Consider the following 25,691-nt stretch of genomic DNA (forward strand, 5'->3'; position numbering starts at 1 on the left):
AGTAGAGGACCAAACAAATGTGAAGCAGAATAAGTTGGACTTTTATCGAAACTACAGATTTATTCTCGGAACTTAAAGGCTTGTAATGTCTCATTGTAATGAACAATGAACTATTGTCTGAAATCCTGAATAACAACTAATGAACTCATTTCATCTGCATTTATTGGAAATCTTTTTGAAACTCAGACTTATTCATGAACATCTGTATTGCATTAAAATTTAATTTCCTATTTTGCATTTTTCTCTGTGACGTTTATTCTTGTATAAATACTTTCACACAATATTTTTCAAATGACAGTAATCTCCAGGGTATTTTAGAGCCTCCTGTCAGCTCGGGGAACCTTGGAGTTTATGAAATGTCACTTCAGCTTGTTGTGTTTGGAACACTTAAGCTTGATGCAGCAATTGCTGGACTGCATTTGTCGCCTGTTTGGCACTGACACACACTGTATCTATTTAGTGACAGCAAAGGCACACAAGTTTAGTTTGTTGAAGTGTCTGACACACTACGATGTAAGGCTATAGCTGATGCATTCCCATGTGCTGTTCTGTATATATTTGCTCTGTTGGTGTTTTTGTCTCTACATTATATTACTTTATTAATACAGAACATGTATTTTTGCACATTTTAATTAAAACTCAGCTCGTTTGCTTTTTATAATTCTGTGTCAAAGTGGACCAGTCAGTGACAGATGCATTTTAAGGTGCAATATGTAGTGTCTGCACACAGTCGATATGAATAGGCAGGAATTCATCTCATGGATAAAAATATAAAAACACAGACATTAAATGCAAACTAATGTAATTCTTGTGACATATGTGAAGTGGCTGTCAAATGATGAAGCCTCCTGGGCTTTCAAGGCTCAACACTATTTTCATTATTTCACCATGGCCCCAGTCTTGCTCTAACCTTAAAGGGTCAATTCACTCAAATGAAAAAAAAAAAAAAAAAAAAAAAAAAGTAATAGAGGTGGAGGAAACACTGTTTCCTTTTTCCTTATTATTTCAGGTATTTCTGAGTAATTGATCTTAAGGAGAAGTTGAAATTCCCTCTGTATATGTCAGGTTTTTATTATTTAATTTATTCACTGTAAAATGATCTGATTACAGATGGTGCCCTTTTTTATTGAATGAAGAAATTATGAATAAATTCCTGCGCACAACCTTGTTATCACTACATTGTTGGTCAAAAAGACATTCCTGAACTGCTAGTAACACATGAGTGAGGCCATGAATCAACTTGACTACCGGATTTGAAAAAAATAATAATAATAATAATAATAATAAAATCATCAGCATTGCAGCTGGAAAGACAGGAAAGGCAGTGAGTTTCCTCACAGTGGATGTTTATAAACTCCCACCACCACCACCACTTTAGAATAAAAACTTTTTATATATGGAATTAAAGATCTCCTGTTGCAGGAAAATCCACTAAAGATTAAAGGCATTTTTTTATGTTGCCTCTCAGTCAGCTGCTATTGATTCAAATGATTCAGTCCTCCTCACTTGGAACAAAAATTATAAAGAAACTGCTCTAAAGTAAAAATGGTTGTGTTTGCATAATGTTAAACAAAGAGGAAAAGCCATCTGCTTCATTTTTTTATCTTCAGGTGTTCTTAAAACTATTTTCTCTTTCTTTCTTTCTTTCTTTCATCGCGCTGCTGAAAAGCGTGTGTGTGTCTCTGTGTGTGTGTGTCCCTGTGGTGAATTGGTGGGTGCACTGAAATCATCTGTCTAAACAGCTACACTGTCAGAAATAAAGGTACGCGGGGGTACAAATATTAAACCCTAAGGTACAAAACTGTTCCTTTCAGTTTGTTGTACCTTAAAGGATACAGAAATGAACCTATGTGATACTATGTTGTACCTTTCAAAGTACAAAATTGGAGAAAGTACGTATTTGTACCATAGGGTATTGTACCCATGTGCTCTGCCAATTGTCAAAAGACCTCTCCTCTCCAATGTTATTTGTTTGTATTTATAACAAAATTGACAAAATAAACAAAAAATAAACAAAATTATATAGACCCACAAGTAATGCAGTAGAAGACTTGAATTCGTCTAGTTGTATGGCGCTTTGGTCTTTTGTCTCCATGGAAACAGCAAACAGGAGGAGAAAATAATGTTTAAAATTGGACTGGAGAAAATATTTAGTCTTGTACTGATTAACCCTCTCAAAAGTGATTTTACCTTTATATTTCAACTTAAAAATGTTTTACCTTGCCTTGTTTGGTATCATTTTTTTCAGAACAGTCTCTCAAGTGTGACTTTACTGTTAATTTTTCATTTTGACCTACTGTATTAACACACTGGACCTAAAATCACACAAAAATGTAAAATCCGAGTGGGAAAAAGTTTGATTTTTCACTGTAAAAATCACAAAAATTCTTAACGAACAATTTAGACAACTTAGAATGCAAATATAAATTGTAAATTTGAAATAATTATGTGCAAATTTAGCAAACAAGAAGTTATTTACAACTATTCACCCTAAAATGCAGGAAATGCGTCAGGCGTTTTATTGTACAGTAATGTACAGTATGTACAGTACAGCTATGGCACAACACAATCAGTGTCACAATAAAATACACCACAAGTTATTTGTAACTCCAAAGACCAGAAAAATGACTAAACTACACACTAAACACACTGCACTACACACTAACTAAGCTAAACTACACTCCAAACACGCCAAATGTCATAAATCATATCTCAAAAAGCGCTCTCGCCGTTCACAATCTCTCGTTCGCTGCCGTTTCTCCGACAACTTTTCCCTAGCAACAAAATGCCATGTGTGACCAATCTATATTCTGATTGGTTCCTGTGGTGTATTTTTTCACCAATAGGAAAGAGGGTGTCATGTTTCCTTACAACGAGCCAGTGTTTACAGCGTCTTCTTGCATAAAACTCGCACCAAACGTGGCGACAGTGCTCAGGAAAAAACATCGCGTGTATTGTTTATTATAACTCGGGTTTTACTTGACATATTAAGAAAATTTAAAAACTTGTATATAGTTTGAAGTGCTAACTTTTGACTCAAATTAAAACGGAGACTCAGCGAGGCTGCGTCTTTTTGACGTCATCTTAAATCGGTGACGTCAAAAGGACGCGCCGGCGCGTCCGTCGACTCCTGAAAGTTGACATTTCGTTTTTTTTTTCGTTATTCATTTTTCGCGGGTCTGCAGACAGCATTCGATTCTGCTGCAGCTTTCCAAATGTGGATTGGAGGTTACAGAGGATGAGCGGAAAAAATTCACAGGTGAGTAAACGTTGTTAATAGCTGTCACAGCACAGTATCAGTGAGTTGTGGCTAATTCTAGCTAATCTCAGCTATCGATGATTAGTTGAAGAATTTTCACAAGTTCCCCTCACGTCCAAGATGTTACATGGGGTCGTCTTAACATTACTTATTTTGAAATGTCTGTTTAAAATTTAGCAGTGTTGGGATCGGGTCAAAGGTAAATGAAAGTAGCTCGCTGGCGATAATAGGCGCATTTTTGTAAAATGTCAGGGCTTGATAATCCTTGGTGGTTGCTTGGCAAGCTAGCTGACTCCATGTGCATTTTGCCAGCTAGCTAATGTTAGTTAACTTGTGCTTGAGGTTGCACTAACCTGAAAAAAAAGATGTGGAAATATAGTGATATAGGCCAACAATTGTCCATATTATGTCATTATCATGTTGTTCGCTTTGAACAAGCCAAACGCTAAGAGTTTAAACAGAGGCGGTTGATAAAAACGTGTTATTCATTATCTTTGGTTTAAAGTGAGTGTTTGCTCGGCTAGCGAGCTGACTCCATGTGCTTTTTGCCAGCTAATGCTAGTTCACTTGTGCTTCAGGTATTGCTAAACTGAAAAAGATGTGGAAATATATTTATGATATATAACTATAATAATAAACTTTAATACAATAACATGTTAATGACATAATATCATCATGTTGTTCACTTAGAACAAGCCAAACGCTAAGAGTTTGATAAATTAGCCTTGGTTAATATCCAGGCTAGGTCAGTTGATCAGTTAGCTATGCCACGGTGCTAGGTAGCCTGCTAACAGAGATAATGAACTCTGAGAATCGTGCGCCCTGATCTAATGGTAATGTTACTGTAGGGTTAGAAATGTTTAATTTCTGTGTGGTTTGTTAACTGGTGCCATCAGTGACCCGTTGTTACTCCTCCAAATTAATTATATGGAAAGTGAAAAAATATTTCTGTCATAACACACACCGACACACCGACCTATCTGCCAATCACTACTTAAGTACCCCTAATTTAGCCCTCTTTCTAAGAAAACCATATCATGAAGCCATTCTTGACCGTGCTGCTGATGACTGGGATACATTTATATTGTACAAAACAAAGCTTAAATAATGGTATATTTTTTGTTCTTTAGAATATGAAGTCGATGGGGAAACAGTCAATGATGGCCTGACAGACCATATGATTTCCCAGCTCTTTGAGGGTTCCTTCAAAAAGCAGGTCAAATTTATGAAAGTCATCCAAGAGCTAAAGACAGACATTTGCAACAGTGTTGTGGCTCCAGCTACAGTGTCTGAGTCAAGGTGGGTTTTGAACATTCACCATCAGATTTGCTGCATTTCCTTGAAAGAGCAATAGTTTTGTTCATTTATTTCAGTTTTCTGTTGTAGGCTGTATTTCTGCTTGGGCGTGACTCAAGGCGGGCAAAGATGTAAATTGCTCTACATGTTTGAGTCGGTCCCATGCAGAAATACAGACTTAAGTTGAAAAAATCCAGGGTTTTGTTTTTAGCAAATTGCCCATTCATAAGCATGTGGGGAAATGTGATATTGTGATGTTTTTTTGTGATAGGTATCCTTCAGGTGAAGATTATGTGAAGGTTGCCAAGGCACTTGTTACCAAATACCCTTTTTTGAAGGATATAGAAGACAATGGATATGTAAGTATTTGAAATTGAATGCCCTCAACACGCTCTGACAATTTGTTCTGTTATTAAATTCAATAGTCCAGTGCCAAAAGTAACCCTTGCTAATGACTATTTTGAATAGCACACCTGGCACATGTCATTGAAAAGGAAGTTCAAAACTGAACGTTCACCACTCGTGGATGAAGAAGAAGTCAAACAATTCAAAGCAAAATTTGGTCATCGCAAAGGCAAGTCCAAAGAGGCACCAACCCAGACTACGTGTGAAAGAAGACGTGAAATGGTAGGTCCTTAATTGAACAGCAGAATAGCATCTGAAGCAATCTGCAGGTTGCATAGCATCTTAATATGATATCTGTGTATGTGTGTGTGTGTGTGTGTGTTTGTGTGTGTGTGCACACGCGCACTTGCAGAGAAATGAGTCTGAAGAAGGTCCTATTGGTGAAGATGCTGTCTCAATTGATGCCCATGTAAAAGTCTTGCAAATGCAGTATGAACGGACTCAACCAGATAGAACCATTGTGGAGGAAAAAATGAGACGCACATTTCTCTGGAGAAGACGTGAGCTGCAACAAGACGGAATGTCAGCTGTTGAGGCCATCAGAAAGTATCCCTTCCTGAAAACACCATGTGGGGTATGTCTAAAATGGTTTGGTCCTTTGTACAAATACATAAAAAACTTTTCTGTGGTTCTCTGAATAGCCAAAGAATATTCAAATGAATATTTATTAGTATGTTGTACTAGTGAAATTTGCTCTAATTTGCGCCATTCTTTTATGTTCTTTGTTTGTAATATGTCATTTGGTTGTAGCTGTATCAAGAAATGGGACGAATCTGCAAAATCACAGATTTAAGCCAACGTTTCCGAGAATCATTCAGAAGTCTGGTACCCTCTGTGCTGAAAGCAGTCCATGGGAAGTCCTGTCTGGAGAAGGAATATTTGGAGGCCAGAGCTGAAGTAACTTCAGAGGAAGTTGACGGTATTTAATCAAAGTGATGTATTTTGTCTAGAATTATGCACCTGTTTGTCTAGATTATTATGGTCTGAATTTGTTTTTCCCACTTTCAGGTTTTGTTATTTGTTTGCTATTCTTAATCTATTGTGTATTCACTTTTGTTTTGGAAGACCTAGAGTTCCGAGCTGCCTTGGTGCTCTTACCAACTATCTTCAAAGAGAAACTGGACAACTACATTGCACTGAATGATGTATGTTTGTGGTTCCATTTTATTTCAACTTTCAATCGTACAGAGTAATAATAATTATAACAATAAAAATTATTTGATTCATGTGATTTCTTTACTAATTTCACTGGTGACATCTTTTGCCTGTCTTTTAGGGAGATCCAGCTACACCTTAACCAACTGTTCAGGTGGCCGGCACATCAAACTGGAGACGAGTATTCAGCGAGCGTAGACTCCCCGTGAACATCAAGGTGGATGGAACCGAGCCCTACGTCTACACTTCTATCAGGACGAATTGGAGGTAGTTAATCCTCTGGGTGCTAAACGTGGTAAACACAAACTTTCTTTGTTTTTCTTTCTTTCGTGATTCCGTTAGTATTACATCTAGTCCTTCGCAGGGCCCATCAAGCAAATCATGTTACCATACATGAATTTAATGATGCCCTGAAACACATGTCTATAGGCCAAAATGATAGTTCTAACAGACCAGTAGCACTTTCAGAAAAGATTCTTGGTCGTTCTACAATAACTGGATCAGCGTCACAAAAATGGTGTCTATTTAGGCTATTGCCATTTATCATTGGGGACCGAATTCCTACTGATTCCAGCTATTGGCATATATACCTTCTACTCCGTGAAATAACCAATATTGTTATGGCACCCACAGTCAGAAGAGAAGACCTTTTGGTCCTTGATCTGCTCGTTCAGCAGTTTTTATCAGGACTAAAAGAGGAATTTGGAAATGTTTTAACACCAAAATGTCATTACCTAATACACTATGCTAGACTAATGTCATTGTATGGGCCACTACGGCCATTATGGTGTATGCGTTTTGAAAGTAAGCACCAGTATTTTAATACGGTTGCTGAAAACTCTAAAAACTTCATTAACATATCCATGACTCTAAGTCAACGACATCAGTTTAAACAATGTTTTGAATTTCAGTCAAAAAATATCTTAGGTGATTATGAAAAGGTGCCAGGCACTAGCTTAAAGATTTCGTTTTCATCCTTGCCTCCTGCTCTTCAAAACACCATTCTTGACCATGTTGGACTGCAGTCTACTAATGTGTCAGAAAAAACTTTTCAACGGGTCAATGAAGCAGTATTAAATAATGTGAAGTATGCAGTAAGAGATGTGTTCATTGTCCATTCAGAATATATTCCAGTGTTTTTTCAGATTAAGTTCATTTTGAATATTGATACACAGTGGTTCTTGTGTGGACGAATTTTATTCCCATTCTGTTTTGACAAGCATTTTCATGCTTATGAAGTGAAGTATGATGATTGGATTTGTATAATGCCTGGGCAAGAGTCTAGTTTTCGAGCCCTTGATACATACACAGTTGAAGGAAGGTTGTTTGTTGCCATGAGGCATTTGTAATTAAAATACTAATGAAATTACTTGATAAATACATATGTTGAAGGAATGTTCAATAAGACATTTGAAGTTACAATACTATGGTGAAATCAGTTTTTACTGTTTTGTATTTCAATACAATAAACACATGCTTTTTAAAAAAAACAAACAAAAAAAAAAAGTCTTTTTTTTAATGTTTTTATGTACCAATTATGTGTCTTTATAGGTACAAATGATGTACCTTTAAAGGTACAAATTCACTTGTCACTGTGGTGGTACCATTGTGGTACAGGTTTGTATCATTGTTGAAGGTACAATAGTTGTACCATCCAGAAAAGGTACAAATTTGATCCTGAAGGTACACATCAGGCACTTAAAGGTACAAAGCATGAGGGTACAAATATGTGCCCCTTTCGCAAGGTACAGCTCTGTACCCTCTAAGGGTACTGCCACAGAGACAAGGGTTTGTACCTTTTAAGGTACTGAACTGTACCATTTTTTCCGAGAGTGTATGTGTGTGGAGCCTGAACACCTGTTTCTTGAAGTGTCTTGAACTGTTGGCGTGCCCTTTCAACAGAAACTTCAGAGGGCAAAGTACCTGCATTGTAACCTTTTAGTTTTTACCAGACAAAGTACATTTACTCAAGTAGGCTACTGTGCTTAACTAACAGATAGTTGTACTCGAATATTTTCTGCCACTTCATACTTTTACTCCACTGCATTTCAGATTCAAATATGGTACTTATAGATGAAGCAAATGCTACTTTGCTACATTTGCTTTACGGTTTTATTTACTGGTTACTTAGCAGGTTAACACTAACAGAAAATATAATCAATAAATGAATGATGTTGTTAATATTAAAGATTAAGATATAACTCATTGATCCCCAAGGGGAAATTTAGAAGCTTACCAGCAGATAAAATGCTTTTGTGCTTTTACTTAAGTCACAGAGTATTTCGACTGTGGCATTATGCTACTTTTATTTGGGTGCAAAATCCGAGTACTGTGAATCCCATCTAGCAGTATAGAATTTGACACTCGCGTCCTGTCTGAAATAATATGTGTGTGGAGTACGTTGCACCAGGCCTGCCTTCACAGCTGGGAGATGTCACTTTATTATGTGGGCTCATCTGTACCTCAATCTGCTCATAATGCAAGTCTAATGTCTCTGCTGTAAGGTGTTATGTGAGGAGTAGACAGGTAAGATTATTATTATTTTCTTTTCTAAAGCGTACCAAGAAGAGTTGTGCGTTAGGACTTACTGCATTGTTCCTGTGCTTGCTTTAGGCTACTCGTTACTGCTAATAACAGCCACCTTAAAGGCGAGCAAATCCATATGAATTAGGCCCTGCATTCAGAGCAGTTTGATAAGATGATAATACATCAAACGCTTGTTTAATTCCCGCACCTGGCTCAGCTCAATGACAGAGTTTGTTTGAAAGCCCCTTTGGGCATTTGTTTTCATGTGAAAGCTGTCGGTGTGTGTTCCTCTTGTTTGCCGAAGTCTCTGTCAGTGCATTTCAGTAATAATGACAGAGTGGGAGGGCCACTCGGTGCAACTAATAAGGACCGCGATCCAGCAGGCGATCCCACTGTGACTTTTATTTCCAAGTCCTGGAATCCGGAATCAAGACTGATCGTAATCACTCATGGATTATGCTTTTTTCGCTGTCTTTTGTTTCTTTTTGCCTTAGAGGAAACTTTATCAGCAACTGTAAGTACTTCTGCACCACACTGATTCCAGAGTGAATATTAAAAATCGCCTCAATGTACATGTAAGCGTGAATATCTATTGAAAAGCTCTTTATACCGGACACCTTTGGCATCTTTTGTCTTTCGGTGTTTCGGTGTTTATTTGTTTGCTCATGGCTTGATCTTTCCAACTTGCCTGTTAACCGGGACACATGCCTTATGATCAGGTTGTTTCTGATTTATGAACGCTCTGCAGCAGTAAACATGTATACCGTATTGCATCACTTGTTAACAGCAAAGTGCGAAAATGTGCCGGACCGCTTTATGCTGTAATTACTTCAAAAATAAAAGCATCCAGCCAATCAGCGATCGCGCAGAGGAAACACGCTTCTTTGAATATTGCAAAGTGAAGTTATCGCCTTTGAATGAATGATGGAGAGAGGGGACAGAGTAACTTCGCTGTCCATGGTTTAGCGTTGTCCCTACCTTCTCAGACTGTGAGATGTGTGTGTGTGTGTGTGTGTGTGTGTGTGTGTGATAACAGATTACAAAAATATATAGACCGTCAATTTGGGGTTGAAATCCATTTAGGTTTTACAGCAGATGGTGCAGCAGCGTTGCTGTACACTAAAACCACATGAGGTAAAGCAGCTTGTGGTCTCAACGCAGGCTGCAAATTTAACTCCTGCAGAATCCTCATTTGTCAGAATAAGTCATGTGAAAATGTGGAACAACTGTGACTCCAGAGTTTCGGCTTCAGAGCTGCGTGTGTTGCATTTGCAGAAATGACGGGAATAAGATTACGCCTTTACACAGAAGCAGGAATGTGATACCTCTGTAGTGCTACTTGTCTCCGGCCCATGCATGGTTGTAGTTGTGAGTGGCATGGTCACTTCATCTCCAAGCGCCATGATACCGTAGGCCTGCATGCAAAACTTTATGATCCACTGGGAGAAGGCACAAGTGCCTGTAGCGTGCATGAGAATTAATCATTGGAGGAAAATGAATTTGTATAAGACAGCGGCAGTTGAAGAGGCAGAGTAGACTATCATGAAAAAATACTATTGGTCACACCTTGTGAGACTGTGCATATAAATGAATTTAATCTGTTGTGAATGTGTTGTAGTTTGTGGAGGTCAAGTTTATCAGTCAGCCGTGGCCAGAAGGACTGTAGTCTTTGTAACAGGATTTGTGTTGTCACAAAGCTACATTAGATGTACTGAACGAAAGTATGATCGTTATTAGAGTTGTGATTTGCCACTTCATTTTCTGTGCTGTTGTTTCCTGAAAATAAGCACCAAATCAAATCATTTTTACGTTCATTTTATTCCATTTCATGTGTAAACCTGTTGGCTTCTATTAGTCCTCAAAGGTCTGTTAAGCTCAATCATCATCTTTTTTCTGACAATGCACCGAATTTGTAAGCAAAGTAAATAAAAAATTACTGAAAGTGTTTTTGTTTAAGTTGAACCAGTCTGCTAATGTCGCCTGTACTTTACTAACTTTACTCTGAAACAGACTCTTACTCATCCAGGAGAACTCTGCACAGCCCTTCAAAAAAAATCCTTGCCATCTTTGCGATGGCATGACAGTAATGCAGAAAATTGCGTTTGGCAGCACAGTCAAATGGTTTAAGAGACTTACTTGTAACTGAAGGTTTCCATGTTTGATCCTTGTATGTGACGTCCTTGACCAAGACACTGCTGACAGCTTACAGATCAAAGCACAACAGAGTGTTAACAGAGTACAGAACTAAAGATGAAGGCTTTGGCATTCTGATTAAAACCAAACCATCTACAGTTACAGTATGTGAAGAGCCAAAATTACATAATGTAGTAACTCTACAGTTACTCTGTGACTCATAGTATTATATGATTTGGAATAAACAATAATAATAATGAGTAAATCCACTTTGTACAGAGAAAGTGAAAGAATGATGCAAACTTGTGTCTTTGTTAACATGCAGAACGAAGCACTTAGATCAACATCAGACATAGCGATAGCTGCTCATTGTGCTGTGTTTACCTTGTTTTAGATTGTATTCTGAGCAGATGAAGTGCATCAGCGTAGTTCCACAGCTGATCTGTGGTGATGACATGCAGACCTAATGAGTTATAAACTTGTCAATGGAGAACAAGAGGCAGCTTGGCTTGCTGGTTAACAACCAAAACCTTGACACAAACATGATTTCGCTGCAGTAAAAGTCATGTCCGTTCATCACTGCATAGCAGGTGAATATAATAAACCTAATGAATCAAATGCTTTCCAAGTATTAAGGGATTTTACAAAAACACACCAAGAGGCTTTAGGGACACGTGAGGGGGAGTCAGATATGATTTACCGTTAAGACAGTAGACAGAACACTGTGTAATCTGTTATATATAAAGGGGTTAAACATTAATCCATCTTAGTTTGCTTAGCGATCACACAGACACCAGATTGCGCCCATGCCAGGCTAGCTAAATAAATCAAGCTAGAGTTATGGTCACACCCAGGAGGATAGCAAGTTTTGAATTAAAATCAGCCATATTGTTTGTTTGTCTGTTCTGTCTGCTAGTTCTGGCTTTGTTAGCTCTTGCATGCAGAAAAAAACATTTTAGATGAGCATAAGGCATGTGTTTCATTCAATATTTAAATCTGACCAAATTTTACAGTTGACCTCAACTGAACTGTAAACCTTCTGCTTGCATCCAGGTTTTCAAGTGGGCTTCTTTCTCGTGCCAGAGCCATGATTTGCTTGCTAAGATGGACTGCTTTCCTCTGGACTGTAAATTCCATTCCTTGCACTTTTGGAATGGCAGTGAGTGAACATCTCGGTATGTGTGTTTGTTGTCCTTAATTTTTTCTTTTTTTTTTGCCTGAAAACTTTTTGTTTTTCAAGAGCAGAGTGCCATTTTGAAAAATGGATATATGTCTCATTAATGTCGAGGTTAAGAACAGATAGACAGACAGGTGTAAAATCTTTTATGATTAAAAGTCTTTTGTTCTTCTTCAGATAATCATGGGTTATAAACATGAAATTAAATCCTTGCACATGTAGAGAATGACATATCCATACTCTTGTGATGTTAAGCATAAAGTTTTTAAACTTCTATAGGTTTATGTTTTTCCAATCATACTTTAAATTTTGTAGGAAACGTGTGGCTCACCACCCATGTAATGTAAATGTGGCTTGTCAAAATACTATCAGTATTCATAAAGTCAGTCTTTACTTAATTTACAGTAAAGCAGATCCAGGCTTGGTTCTAAATTACATTTTAAAGTCTCTATCTGCTATTTTTTAAAGTCGAAAGTTTTAAACATTAATGGAAAAAGGAAACTATGAATTTAGTTTCCGTCCTGATGTGAATTTCTAAAGAGGTTTTGTTTTTCAAATGAAGGGAAATGCAGTTTTGATATGAGTCCATCACTCAAGAATTCCAATTCAATTGCAGTTCGTTTGCTTTTCTATAATACTGTGAAACTGGTTCAAAACATAAAAGGGCATCTGTAGCCAGCACAACCAACTTCTCTGTGGCTTTCCTCCAGATGGCTCATGTCCCCCTCTGAGTGTAGAGGAACACAGGTTTTCTGATATTTTGGACCGTCCCCTGCAAATCACAGGTATGTTCTGAATGCCCACAACTGCTTTGTACATAATTCAACATTGACTCATTTAAATCTGGTGACACTTTGTGATCCTGTTCACAGGATTTGATCTCACAGAAAAGTTTCTTCTCCGAAAGGGAACAATCACAGAAGACCTGCCATCGTATCGTTTAGGAAGCAGTCCTCTCATTAAGCCGACAAAGTGAGCAGCCTCCTGGTGTGTGTGTGTGTGTGTGTGTGTGTGGTTGTGTTTATTTTCTGTTGTTCTCTGGATCCTTATGACATAAGTGATACAGAACGTCAGCAACAACCCACGAATCTTCCTATATGCCGCTTCATTCCTGACATTCTCTTGCTATGAAACTGTGGCACAATGCAGACATGCTATAAAATGCATGAGTGATCAAATCTATCAACAGCATTAAACTGCACTGTTCATTTGGATTAACATCTCGGCTGTTAGTACTTGAACGCAAAGTTATTCCTTACAACACATACGTTGCACAACCACAAAAAAACTGCTATCATGGATCTCTGTTGTGCAGAGCCATGATGAGGATTTAACTTTGTTTTCCCTCGAATCTGATATTCTAAGAAAAAGCCATAGCTGAACAGGATGAAAATGAAAGAGTTGACTTGAGGCAGCCCAGATGCACCCTGCTCAGAGCAATAGTTCCATTTGCCTTGGCTAATAAGGGCAAGCTGTGAGGTGAGCTGTTAGACAGGGAATAATTTGAGCAGAATTAGTATATATTGCGTTTATTCTAGAAATCTCCTAAGGGCAAAAAGTGGGACATAAAGGAATGGAAAAAAAGTCAGAGAATGTATAATAAGACAGGAGTATTAAAATAACTACACAGATGACACACTAAGGTGTCGTTTACTGAAGACCTTTATTCCCTCAGTCAATGGGTGGGACTGCTCTGCGACTTCACCTTGATGCTAGTATGATTACATGGTGGGGATTTGAATTTGATGTAATATTTATTAAGTTCTGCTGCACTTTTACATTTGATACAATGGGCTGCGAAAGACTAGTGGCACATATGAACCTAAACTTAGCTTTACTGCATGCTCGCTGCTTTGTGTCCCGTAACAGTGAAAGAGAACACTTTGTCATTCGTTCAGGAGTTATTTTTAGCATTTTCACGTGACAAGCAACTGTAAACATTTACTGCCACTCTCCCTGTGGCTAGGTGAAAGAATCTTTGAGCCAGGTGATTTGTGATCTTCCTCCCTGTTCAGTCAGCCAGCTGAAAATACATTTACTTCAAACCTTCCCTCCCTCAGTCTGGGCCCATAGTGCAAGAAGATGCTGGCTCTCAATGACACTGCTGACAGTGTCATTGGTTATAGTGGCGAGACCGCGATCCCTCTCATATCCAATTATCTAAGTACTTTGACAGGTGATACTGCATGTCAGCTGAGGAAGGAAAGCTAGGGCAATTGCATGAAGCAGGAGGCCCCTCTGCCCCTGCCACAGCCACTAAAACATCGCTCACGTTACTCACAAGATATGCAGTAATAGATGCTCGACTCTCTAGATCTGGATGATGTTCTGCCGGCTCCTCAGCACAATACACACTACGGTGCACAAATCAGAGCTGACATACTCAAGGAGCATTTGTGTGAAGTGACAAATTGTCCCACAAAATGCAACACACATTCGTAACATGCTTTCATACAGTATTAAAGCACTGTGTTGCTGTTGCTGTCTGTCTTTAGAAGCATATCTATGTTTTGCCTGTACATCTTACATGAACTGCTGTTGCGCATTTATATCTGATTATAATTATAATATATATATGCACATTTAAAATTGTTCTTTTCTTCTGTTAAAGATTAGGGCAAATCATTTTTTCCTAAATGGGAATGCAATTAACACTTCTTTGAATGTGACCACAACATCTCATGATATGGTTTGTGTGCTTGGAATCATCAAAGCAACTTCTAACAAGCAAAATGTTAAATGGGGTACAGTGAGCTATTATGGGTTGATGCTGAAGATACACTTCATTTGAAACGTAGATGCAAAGGAGCCATTGAGACCGAGATAAAGTGTACCAGATCACCAGGACATGTGTTTGTTTATCAGTCTGTAGCTTTGGCGGTTTGTGATTCTTGTGTCAGTTAATTAATCATGTGTGCACACTGCAATCAATACTCTAAAGCTGACTCATTGTTTTTTTTTAAATCATCAACATCTAATTTATTTTGAAAAAATACAGATTATAAGTGTCTTTTTGATTCTCTGTTAAGAAACATATTTAAAATCATGTCTCATGCACACTCGCAGCACGGGGAGGGCTTAGTTAATTGTGCTTATAGTCAAATCCACATCCGAGGATTGAAACTTGTGTCAGAGGGTGTGAAAGCAAAGAAAAGGACCCAAATGGTAACCAGCGAGACATGAAGAATTTTGTGATGTTAATGGTAAAATGCTACTTAGGCTTACAGGCAAAGGCAGATAGTCCAATGGGAAGTAGCCAAAAATGCACAGGTTAACAGGAACAGTTGAAACTGGAAAGAAAAGGTACAAAGCAGCACTGATGGTCTGCACAGGCCTGGGAGAAGCAAAGAGTGGCTGAACACGGGGACAGAAGGGCAGATTCAGCACAATAAAAACAAAAGATGCAACTGCTGTGACAAAGCACTTTTGTTATGACAATGATTTTTCTACCGATGAACAATTTCACATTTCGTGAAAACAATCCCATGATGACCGCTGGTAACAAATGACTCTAAATTAATTTTACACCATATAGTCATGGTGGCAGATCACACATTTCTGAACATGTTTGTCTGTTATTGGCTGTCTGTTGTCTGTCTGTATTGCAGTGTTATCCTCTGTATTTGGGCAGAAAAAAACATATTATTTATACTGGAATGATGATACCGTAGTCATCTTGCACACTGCAGTGACACACGTGCACACTCAGTTGTATAAAATATTCTTCCTCCAGATGACAGCTGAGCACGAGATTATGCTTTTATCAGCCTGGCAAGCACAGCACTTCCACATTTAAACAGGAAAGAAGACTCACGCTGAGAGGAAGTTATAGTCCTTACTAGCATGAATGATGCATATAATGTATAAACCAGCATGGTTGAGCCCACTTTGATCAATTGAAGGATTGGGTGTCAGTGATAGGGATGTGAGCCAACTAGGCTAACATTTGAGGTTTGATTGTTTCAGCTACAGCAATCTGATTCCTTTTTGACTCATTTTAAAGAATTGTGCTGGATAGGATTTCTTACAAGCCAGGACACTAAATCCGCTTCTGGGAGATTCTGTCCCAGGCCGGTAGTGTTGTTGTGACATTCTGTCAAACCATTGTGTCTGATTATACAAGAGGTAGTGTCAGCCAAGCAATATTCATAGTCAGAGAGACTTTCCAAGAGTGGTGATAGTTTCCAGAAAGCACTTGGTCATTCCTTGTGAAAATGGAATTAGTTCTGATCTTAACTCTGGTGGCAGCCAGGTTGTTTCTTTAGTTCTTCTTTTTTTATGTGTGCTATTTTATAATATCCAGTACACATGAACAAGTCTTCTTAGTCATGTTACTCAAGAAGATGTTGTTTTGCTCTTCTGCTGTAGCTATTTCAGAAGTTTGGCTTGGGACCATGCTTCACTACTTCATTTTTTAGAATCCAGGCCTGTAGTAAACTGAATGTCACACATCTTGCTTTGGAACAAAACATTGTCACTGAATGTTGTCCAGGAGGCAGTTATGTTTCTTCTAAAACATATTTGCCATTACAAAGTCATTATACACAAATGGAACTTGTAAGAGAAAGGGTTGGCAGAATCGCAAGGAGCATATGGTGAAATCTGTTTTGGTGACCACAGATCTTTCTCATTCACTCATCATCACTTACAGGATTTAAACATGCAGAAGCATTTTCAATCACTTTTTTCAAAAGAAAAAGATATAAGAAAGAAAGATATATAGGGTTCAAACCAACTTACACTTGAGCCCCAGGTCTTGCCATTTAGCCACCGATGGCAGTCAACACGAGGTTAAGAACTTTAACCCTCTGTGCCCTCAGAGATCAAGTGTACTGTACTGAAGACGGGCCATGTTTTGAAAGAAGAGCAGACTTCGTTGGAGACTTTGCAGAGAAGGGTGTAAACTTCAGGGCATGAACAAAAAACAGTCCTGCAGTGTATTCTGCAGAGTATCTCAGTTGAACATGCTTAAATTTATTATGTTACATTTAAGTTGCAATGTAGTGCATATACTGTTGGAGCTCTCTTCCACATTTTCTTTTGTGTTATTCCCTACCTCTTGTCATTATGTGTAATGCATTTGGTACAAGCAGTTACTGCACATGGAAGCATTCTGTGTTGAGTTTATTTTATAAATCCCAATTTTTATAAATTGCCCTGCCACTTTTCATATTGATTTTCAGCTGAAATAGTCATTCAGCCCTTGGGCAACAAATAACCTTCCCAGTCCTTTGCCTCTCAGACAAGCGTTTGATTTTTCCAGCTTTAACTTGGTGTGTTTATCATTTTAGTCATGTACCGTTTACACTGAAATCTCAAAGAATTTCAGGGACACAATAGAAGAGGGTATGAAGCTCTGAGAGAATAGGAGATGATGTATTGGAGTGAAAACTAATTTCCAACCTGTCTGAGAAAACTCTCTCTCCCTCCCTCCCACAGGCCATGTTCTGCCTTCTCAATGACCTTATCATTGCATTATTATTATTTTTTGCTGATCTTGATTTATTATGTTTATGTTCTTCCACTTTTTGACTGTTAATCTGAGTCTGGAGTTAAGGTTAGGCTATATATAGTATTGTGAAGGGTACAATGTTTTGCTGTTGTGTTTACACCATGTATAAATTTAGGAAGGGGGTGGGAGGTGTGAGTTATTGAATAAGATATAATTCCAATGAGAGGGTGTGGTTTGAAATATGATATTGTTTATCTCGTGTATCCCCTATTTTCTTTGCATATTTCCTGTTGGTACATATATTCAGCTAAGAATTGTTATTTGACTTTACATACCAGCCGAGGTCATACCCATAAACCTATAGCTGCATAGCACTAGGCAGCTGCAACTCTATTACAGTAGCACATTGTATCTCAGTGAGGTGAATGATTGGCTTCTGTGACTTGGGATCAATTTCTATATGTTTTCACTATGTGAATGACTGTGGGGGGCAATATAAAATTCATCAAGCTAAATGCAACCAAGTTTGTCAGGTTTATCCATGTCAATTTCTCTGTGGTGAGAGGATATTGAAATGTTTTATCGATCGTTGAAGCTGATTGGCTGGTCCATTGTCCAACAGCTAAAGGCTTTCAAAGAGCTAACATTCAATATTGGGAAATGCACTTGACAATATTATCTTTCATTTGTAAGATTGTTTAGGGTAAATTTAATATCCTTATTCTCTGACAATCTTATATGTCTTGTATGTATGTGTTTTCTTTTAGACTAATATTTCCAAATGGGCTATCAAGCGAATACTCCCTTGTCACCATCATTCGGGTAAGAAGAACTACAAAAAAAGACCGTTGGTATCTTTGGCAGATATTCGACCAGTCGGGAAGCAGTCAGGTAGGCCACATTGTATTTTTTGATGTCATACAAATATACTTATACGAATATGATAGGATGGACCAGAACCCTGTTTTTAAACTCTTGTTCGCTCCTCAGGTATCTGTTGTGGTTGATGGTGGCAAGAAGACGGTGGAGTTTTCTTCCCAGGGTCTGCTGAAGAACACCCTCCGCTACACTTTTAAGAGCCGTGACCTACATGCCCTCTTTGATCGCCAGTGGCACAAGCTGAGCATTTCTGTACAGAGCAACATAGTCTCCATTTACATGGACTGCAAGCTAATAGAAAGGAGACTGACTGATGAAAAGGATAGCGTTGACCCGAGTGGGCGCACTCTCATCACCACACGAATGGAGGATGGACGGCCTGTGGATGTATGCCCCACGCAAACTTCAGCTCAATCTATACTGTGTCATTTGAGGATTTAGTTTTTCTACTCATCTCCAGTTTTGATCAATAGTATACTATTTTCCCTGAAATCTTTGAAAAGGAGTCCTGATTCTTTCAAAATCCTAGTTTGTGAGCACATTTCCTTAATCTGTGTAAATCCTCCATGGTGTCATAGGTGTTAATGGTCATTCTCAGAGATGCCTAAAGTGCTCAGAAAACATTAGGTCAGCTATGTCATGTTTTCACCCAATGCCTCTGAGTAGAACTTAACTAGCATTAACAGCTGACTTTTTAGTCCACATGATTTGTAAAAATGTAAGCCAGTAAATCCACAAAATATCTAGGGTTCAGCTTGAACACTGAAGCAGCTGCAACTCGTGCAGAGCTTTAACTCATTTCTTCAGGTCATATTTTCAGCTGAGATGTTTTTTTAAACTGTGCCAGCTATGGGAGTGCCAGTGTTTGGGCAACTTCAAACTAGAATAGCTGACAGCTGATGAGACTGTGCTGTGCAGAGTAGGCATTTGTCAGTGAAAAGAAGAGCATGACGCGAAGATGAAAATGTTGTATGATGCTGGAATGGTCCTTTAATGAGTTTTTTTTTTTCCACAGGTTGAGGTGAAACAATTTCTGATCTACTGTGACCCTTATATGGCTGAAATGGAAAATTGTTGTGAGCTACTCGAGCCAAAGGTAAAAAAAAAAAAAAAAAAAAAATGCTATAATGTTTCACCATAGTAAGACCACCCACTCTCTGATCAGACAATGAAAGTACAAATTTTTTTTGTCCATTTGGGTACGCGTCCCCAGATGGAAACTTAATAACAGATATTTTCCATCATCACTCAGTCATTGAGAGCTAAAGTTACACTGATTCCAAATGGAGAGATGACCTTTGACCTTTTGCCATTACATGTCCCAATAAGCATGCTGTTATGTCAGTGTATAGTTACTCCGAGGGAATTGTCACAACCTTGAGAGGATCCTGTCAAACTTTGTCCACATAGTACCTTCTAAGTTTCACTGGACAGTATGCATTTAATATTTGTTATTATCGGCCTGATGTAAATATCTGTCATCTAAAATCCAGGTTACCTCGACTTAAGTGCATTTTACAGTGGATCTTGGAGATTTTTTTGTTGTAAACAAGACAAAGAAAGGTGTCTAAAATGGTGAAATTTCTGTATTGATCCAGTGTGAAGCCAAGACGATGTTTAATGGCACTTCCCCTCCCCTGGTTACTGCCCAGCTCCCTCAGATGCTAACTCAGCCAGCCTCACCATCAACTGACAGATGTCACTGTCCATCTGAGAAGGTACAATCAATGCCATCCAACCAGGGCCTCTAATTGAGTAAATGTAATGGCTATTGTAACTGAACCAGCTCTGATTTACACTGCATGCACTCAATTTGTTATAGACACTAAACAGCCAGTTAAAGCACATTTATACCAAAAGTGTTTTCCTGGACGTTCACCAAAGGCACTATAGCCACAGTATATTAGTAAACACAGCTGGAATTCTCACAAACCCAAGTATGGTAAATCCACACCCTGCTATAAATTTGTGAAAACTGGTCTTTTAACTGCAAATATTCATGTAAGATGGAAATGCAAATTAAAACCTGAAAGCTTCAAGCCCTCTTTGAAGGGAGCAGATGGTACAACTCTAAGGTGATGTCCAATTCCACACTCAGTCTTTTTATGAATTTTACATTTTGCCTCTAAGTTACAAACATAATCAACTTTTCATAGACTAACAGTCAAATCAACATTTTGGAGTTCAGGATTAGAACACGGTGCTGCTATACAAACATTTCAGCTACTTCTGTCAGTAGAGATGGACTTTAGATATTAGAATAGGTTCAAATAATAAAGATTATACATTTTTATAAAGATAGATTATTTTACTGGTAACATATCTACCTCTAGGGTAATTACTGTTAGAACTCACTACATTGTAAAATTTTAGTTTGTGTTTGAATTTGTTTGTAGTTTTCTGTCAGCACCATTAAATACAGAATGCTCAAATGTTAGAAGAAAGTAGCCTGGCTTCATTTAACATAACCACTTGAACAAATAACAAACATAGCCTTTAGTATATTCCTGTATGTGCAACATCCATATAATAGCAGCTTTTACTCCATATCAGTGTGCTATATAATATCTATGATGTATCACCATTGCAAAAGCAGTAAGTAATAGATGATCAACCTAGAGGCTTTTTCAGTTTTTTCATCAACACAATTTATTGAACTTATGAATTTAGATGATGGAAGTTTTATACTATTAATAAACACAATATTGTTTTTATCTGAAACTGTTTTTTTTTTGTTTGTTTGTTTGTTTTCTCTTTATTGAGTCCCCCTTTCAGTGACCTCTTTTGGCAATAGGAATGCACAACAAATTAAACAAACCCAGATCAAAAGAGTGGCTCACACAACAGTACATGTGCTTTATTGTGAACACTTAAGATCAGAAGTAAGAATTACAATCAAACTGTCCAGGGTTTATCTCGATGCTATTAACATGTGTGATGAGGGGATACAATGACAATGGCCACATTTTCTCTTTAATTGCAGGAAATCTTTTAATCCCACTAATGTATATAATGTGCACAGGGAGAAGCTGGTCTTCCAGGTGTAATTGGACTGCCAGGACAAAAGGGTGATAAAGGAGAGAAGGTATGAACAATATTTATTTTGATGTTGAAATATGATGTTATTTTGTTCCTGGTATTTGTTTAAAAAGGGATACATGTGGGGGTTAAGTGAATGTAAGAGATGCAACATTTCCTCTGCAGTCCAGGCATACATATGCAGACAGCATCATGTTCAACATCCACAAGTCACTCTAAGTCATACATAATGCAGAAACATTGATTTAATCGTGGAGAGTCTTATCACTGGGCCACTGTGCTTTGTCCCCTGTTGTAAATAACCATACATTTCTTTTCTAAATTGTTACTCTCAACTGCTGCTGTGGGTATTTTCTGTGGCCAGCACGACTGTTTTTCCTGGACAGTTACAAGGTTTAAATGTCAAGACAGGGAGCAAGTCCCTGCAGAACAAATTCATTCTTGTTCATAAAGTGATTGCCAGAGGAAGAAGGATACACCTCTCTCTTTCTTGTAGTGTCTGACAAAGTTTCATGTTCACCAGTCAAGGTCCTTCAGATATGCTACCATACAATTACCTTCACAAGGTGAATTTTCTCCCAAATCTCCCAAGGTAGGTGAAGTGGGAAATCATACATTTGACCAATCACTAGAAAAATAAGTAGTTCAGCAAGGGAAGAAGCATTTCTCCATGACAGCTCAATAGACAGCTGGTTCTGTAAATGGTAAATGCCCGGTTACTGAAAATTGTGGGTGTTGGGTTGGTTGGAGGATGACAAAAAACGTAATAGAACCATCAAATACTCAGACAAAAAGTATTCCCTAGCTGTCTGTGCAAGGTTAAAAAAAAGACCCAAGGGAGAATGTGTTCAGCTATGAATGGAATTCAAAGGGATGAACAGGTGGTGGTACTGTATGCCCAATAGGACCAGATGGCTTTTGGGGTCAATGTCCTAATTACCATGATGTGGCTGTGGGATTAATATATGCTGGATGACCGTTAGACTCTTGTTTCTGGAAAACCACTTATTCCTGGATGGCACATAAGCAACATAACACATGAGTGTAAAACCATTATACCTGTGGAGCACAGCACTGTAATTTTGAATTTGGGATTCCTTTTCGTGGTGTCTACATAGTGAATTGTTTGTACTACCAGCACCTACCAGACACCTGGTCAGGATACTGAAGACTTGACATTATAGATAGATATTGTCAAATTAATCATAGATGATAAAGATTTTTAGACAATAAAAAAGCTTTAAAGCTTCAGTAACTCCACTGCACTTCTTCAAACAGTCACCGCTTTTTGTATATTAAATGGGTTATATGTGAACCCATTTTCTTGCACTGAATGTTGCAACAGATTGTACTACTCAGATTTGCGTTTTAATTGGCCTGTGATGACTCTTGATTGACCAAGCAGGGATCAGCTCTCTAGCTGTAATGTGACAAAATATGTGCACTCTGAGAGTGAAGGTGGTGTTGCTAATTGATATGACCATATTCAGTGGGTAAGAATGCACCAGGCAATTTAACATTTCACAAAAGACAGCATGCAAAGTGTAGTAAGCACTGTGACATGTTCTTCCGCATTCCACAAGTTCGTTTTGAACCAGAGCACATCCAACAAGACCCTTACTACACATCTGTTCAGACTAGTGTATTTAGTTGTAGATCACTGAGCTGTTATGTGACAATACTCAACAGTTATTTAAACATGATTTTCAGGAGCACAGGCCATTCCACTTTTTCTCTATTAATTCTGCAGGCCATGTCTTGTGCCGTGAGTCAGTGACTCATACCGTTAACATCTGAAATCCAATTTCAGATCTTCAACAAATCAATACTTGGCACCATTTGTTTACTTACCGAACAAAAAAATTCATAACAAATCCTATTACATCCTTAAACACTAAGTCAATGAAGTTAAAGAAAAACCTGAAGGGACTATACATTCAAGACAAAGCGCTTTAGTTTAGTGGTGGCAAACTGGCACAGTGAGCTTTTAACATTCCACTATTATTTTTATGCAGCTCTTTATTATAAATGAGCATCAGTTCTACAAGTACCACCAATCTAAGCTATTTTTTTGCCCTGTGGTTGTTGAATTGTTTAATAAATATAGCATATTTAAATTAAGATATTGCTGTTATTACTTTAGCATTATTTTACTGTATACATTTGCTCAGTCCGGAGTTATTAAAATTTCTTGCTTTGTCTACAGAATTCTTTCCTTAAATGATGAAATATTCAATATTCATTTGTATTTATTTTCCTGTAAAGACAAAGTGATTATGGTGCAAATTTGTGACCTAGTTCTCCACTTGTGTTCCTCCCACCACATGTCTTGAGAGGTTCTTCATCTTCTTCATTTCAGCCTCCTCTTCCTCCTAATCCCGTTGTTCATCTCCTCTTGTACTTGCTTGGTGTAATAAATAGTTTTTGCAGCATCAGAGGTGAAGACTCTCGGTGTGGAGAACATACCATGTATGGAGACATTTCTTTAAATGATGAGTGAAATAAACACTTTCACGGACACAGCAGCTCCAGTGCCACTCCAACATTACCAATTTAGTGCACTGACCGTGGCACTTTGAGATTCACTTTAAATTCAACAGAAAGCACAGTTGCTATGTTTGATAGACTGAGGTGCAGTAGATTTTTTTTGTGACACACTTAATCTTACCAGTAAATAACTAGAAATAAACCATCTTGGTTTGACATGGTAACATGATATGATGTTTATAAGTTAGCAGCTGGAACAAAATCGTCATTCTGAGTGAGAACAGCAGATACTTGACGACAGGAAAATGTCACTGATCATCAAATAACACTTTTTTATGTTCTGCCTGTTCACATGCCACCACCCGTGTGAGAAAAACAGCAGAAAAGTAATTGATTTTGAGCCATCTCTGTAATGTATCCAAAACCACAAGCTTTGACAGTGTCATATAAATATCATGTAATAGTAATTGCTTTAATCTTACTCACTTTGACCTTGCTGCACATTAATCTGTCTGGTAAATTAAGGTAGCAGCGCACTTCTGTTAAAGCATATTTAATTCATATTGATCCCTAAATTTGCAGGAGAGTTCCTGTGACTTAAACGGTTCTGCACTCTGTTAGATTTACCTCATAATACATTAAAAGGAGGTAACAAAGTCATAACAAATGCTGTTAATAAGGTGAGCTCAAGAGACTTTCAATTACCAACATGAGAATCTGTAAGATTAAAAAGTAGTCAGAGTATACGTATTAACAATTTAGCTTGACTTTGTAGAGATTAATCAAAGACATCTGGGCAATTTAGAGCATTTAAAACACCCATAATGAGAAGTGCAGGCCAATCATTGTGACCTACACAGCGGGTTTCTTGGGAAAGTGTGTGTGGATTACGTAGGCTGTGTTACTCCAACAGAAAGTACTATCCTGCATTACAGTCAGAGTTTGATGGAGGATTCTAATGCACTGCAAAGGGATTAAACCGCTGTGATTAATCCAGAATCCCTCAGGAAATTAAACAGATAAGGATTGGGTTATAAGAATGCAGCTTACTTGAAAGGAAATCCATTTTCTATGGCCTTGCACATAAACCCTGGTATTACTAGATTTACCGCTCCAGCATGTACATGCAAAAGGAAAAAAAAACACAGACGTAATGGAGAAATTAAAACTTCTTCCTCTTTTACAATTCCCTTAATTTGTTTTGCACCATTTACAACTATGATGCCCTTATGGCTTGTGTTTTCAATTAGTACCTTCTAATTCAGTTTATAGCCACTGTACCTCCAACATGAATAACTCCAGGAATTGCTGTTGCACTGACACTGAATTTTGATGAGCTGTCAAAACCTTCGATTGTTCCTAGTATACTCATCAGTGTTAAAATGTTATTGGTTTTTCTAAAAAGGGTTTTGTGCCAGTGCTTGAATAGAGCATTTAGATAAAGGTAGAATAACCTGAAAGCACTTCAGGAGTACATTCCCATATGCATTCTGTTTTTATCTATTCTTGTTAAATGACCTGTGAATTTCTATTGTCTTGTATGGTTTAATAAACATTTAATTTCTGACTGCATGGAACCAACTACATCTTTCTGCATGCTTGAGATATATTCAGTTGTTCACTTACTAAAAATCAAACGTGAAGTATTTATGAAAGATAAACATGATATGTTGTCAAGAATAATGGATTCATAACCCATGGAAGAGTTAGGCCACATTTTCCTGTTCTTTCTATTGTGTTCTAGCAAACGGGGCTTGAAATGAAGATGTGACCATAAATAGGCATTATTTTAATTAGATTCTTAGCTTGCAGCAAGTTCTGTTAGCTTAATTTAACTATCTACCTTCATCTTCACTCTCTTAACAATATTGTGGACAATTTGC

At 37.9% G+C, this 25,691-nt stretch overlaps 1 protein-coding gene across 1 annotated transcript in view; it reads left to right on the plus strand.

Moving 5' to 3' along the window:
* Positions 1–8,930: 8,930 nt before the first annotated feature.
* LOC124065712 (collagen alpha-1(XIX) chain) overlaps positions 8,931–25,691 on the plus strand; it is a 95,575-nt gene continuing 78,814 nt past the window's right edge. The window contains exons 1-9 of the mRNA XM_046401362.1: positions 8,931–9,155; positions 11,828–11,949; positions 12,662–12,736; positions 12,824–12,923; positions 18,171–18,294; positions 18,394–18,669; positions 19,298–19,378; positions 19,881–20,000; positions 21,305–21,367. Coding sequence (XP_046257318.1) covers positions 11,862–11,949; positions 12,662–12,736; positions 12,824–12,923; positions 18,171–18,294; positions 18,394–18,669; positions 19,298–19,378; positions 19,881–20,000; positions 21,305–21,367 — 927 coding nt within the window. The 5' untranslated portion in view covers positions 8,931–9,155; positions 11,828–11,861. The remainder of the gene's footprint in view (positions 9,156–11,827; positions 11,950–12,661; positions 12,737–12,823; positions 12,924–18,170; positions 18,295–18,393; positions 18,670–19,297; positions 19,379–19,880; positions 20,001–21,304; positions 21,368–25,691) is intronic.

This window comes from Scatophagus argus, chromosome 10 (assembly GCF_020382885.2).
Source record: "Scatophagus argus isolate fScaArg1 chromosome 10, fScaArg1.pri, whole genome shotgun sequence".
Classification (NCBI taxonomy): Eukaryota; Metazoa; Chordata; class Actinopteri; family Scatophagidae; genus Scatophagus; species Scatophagus argus.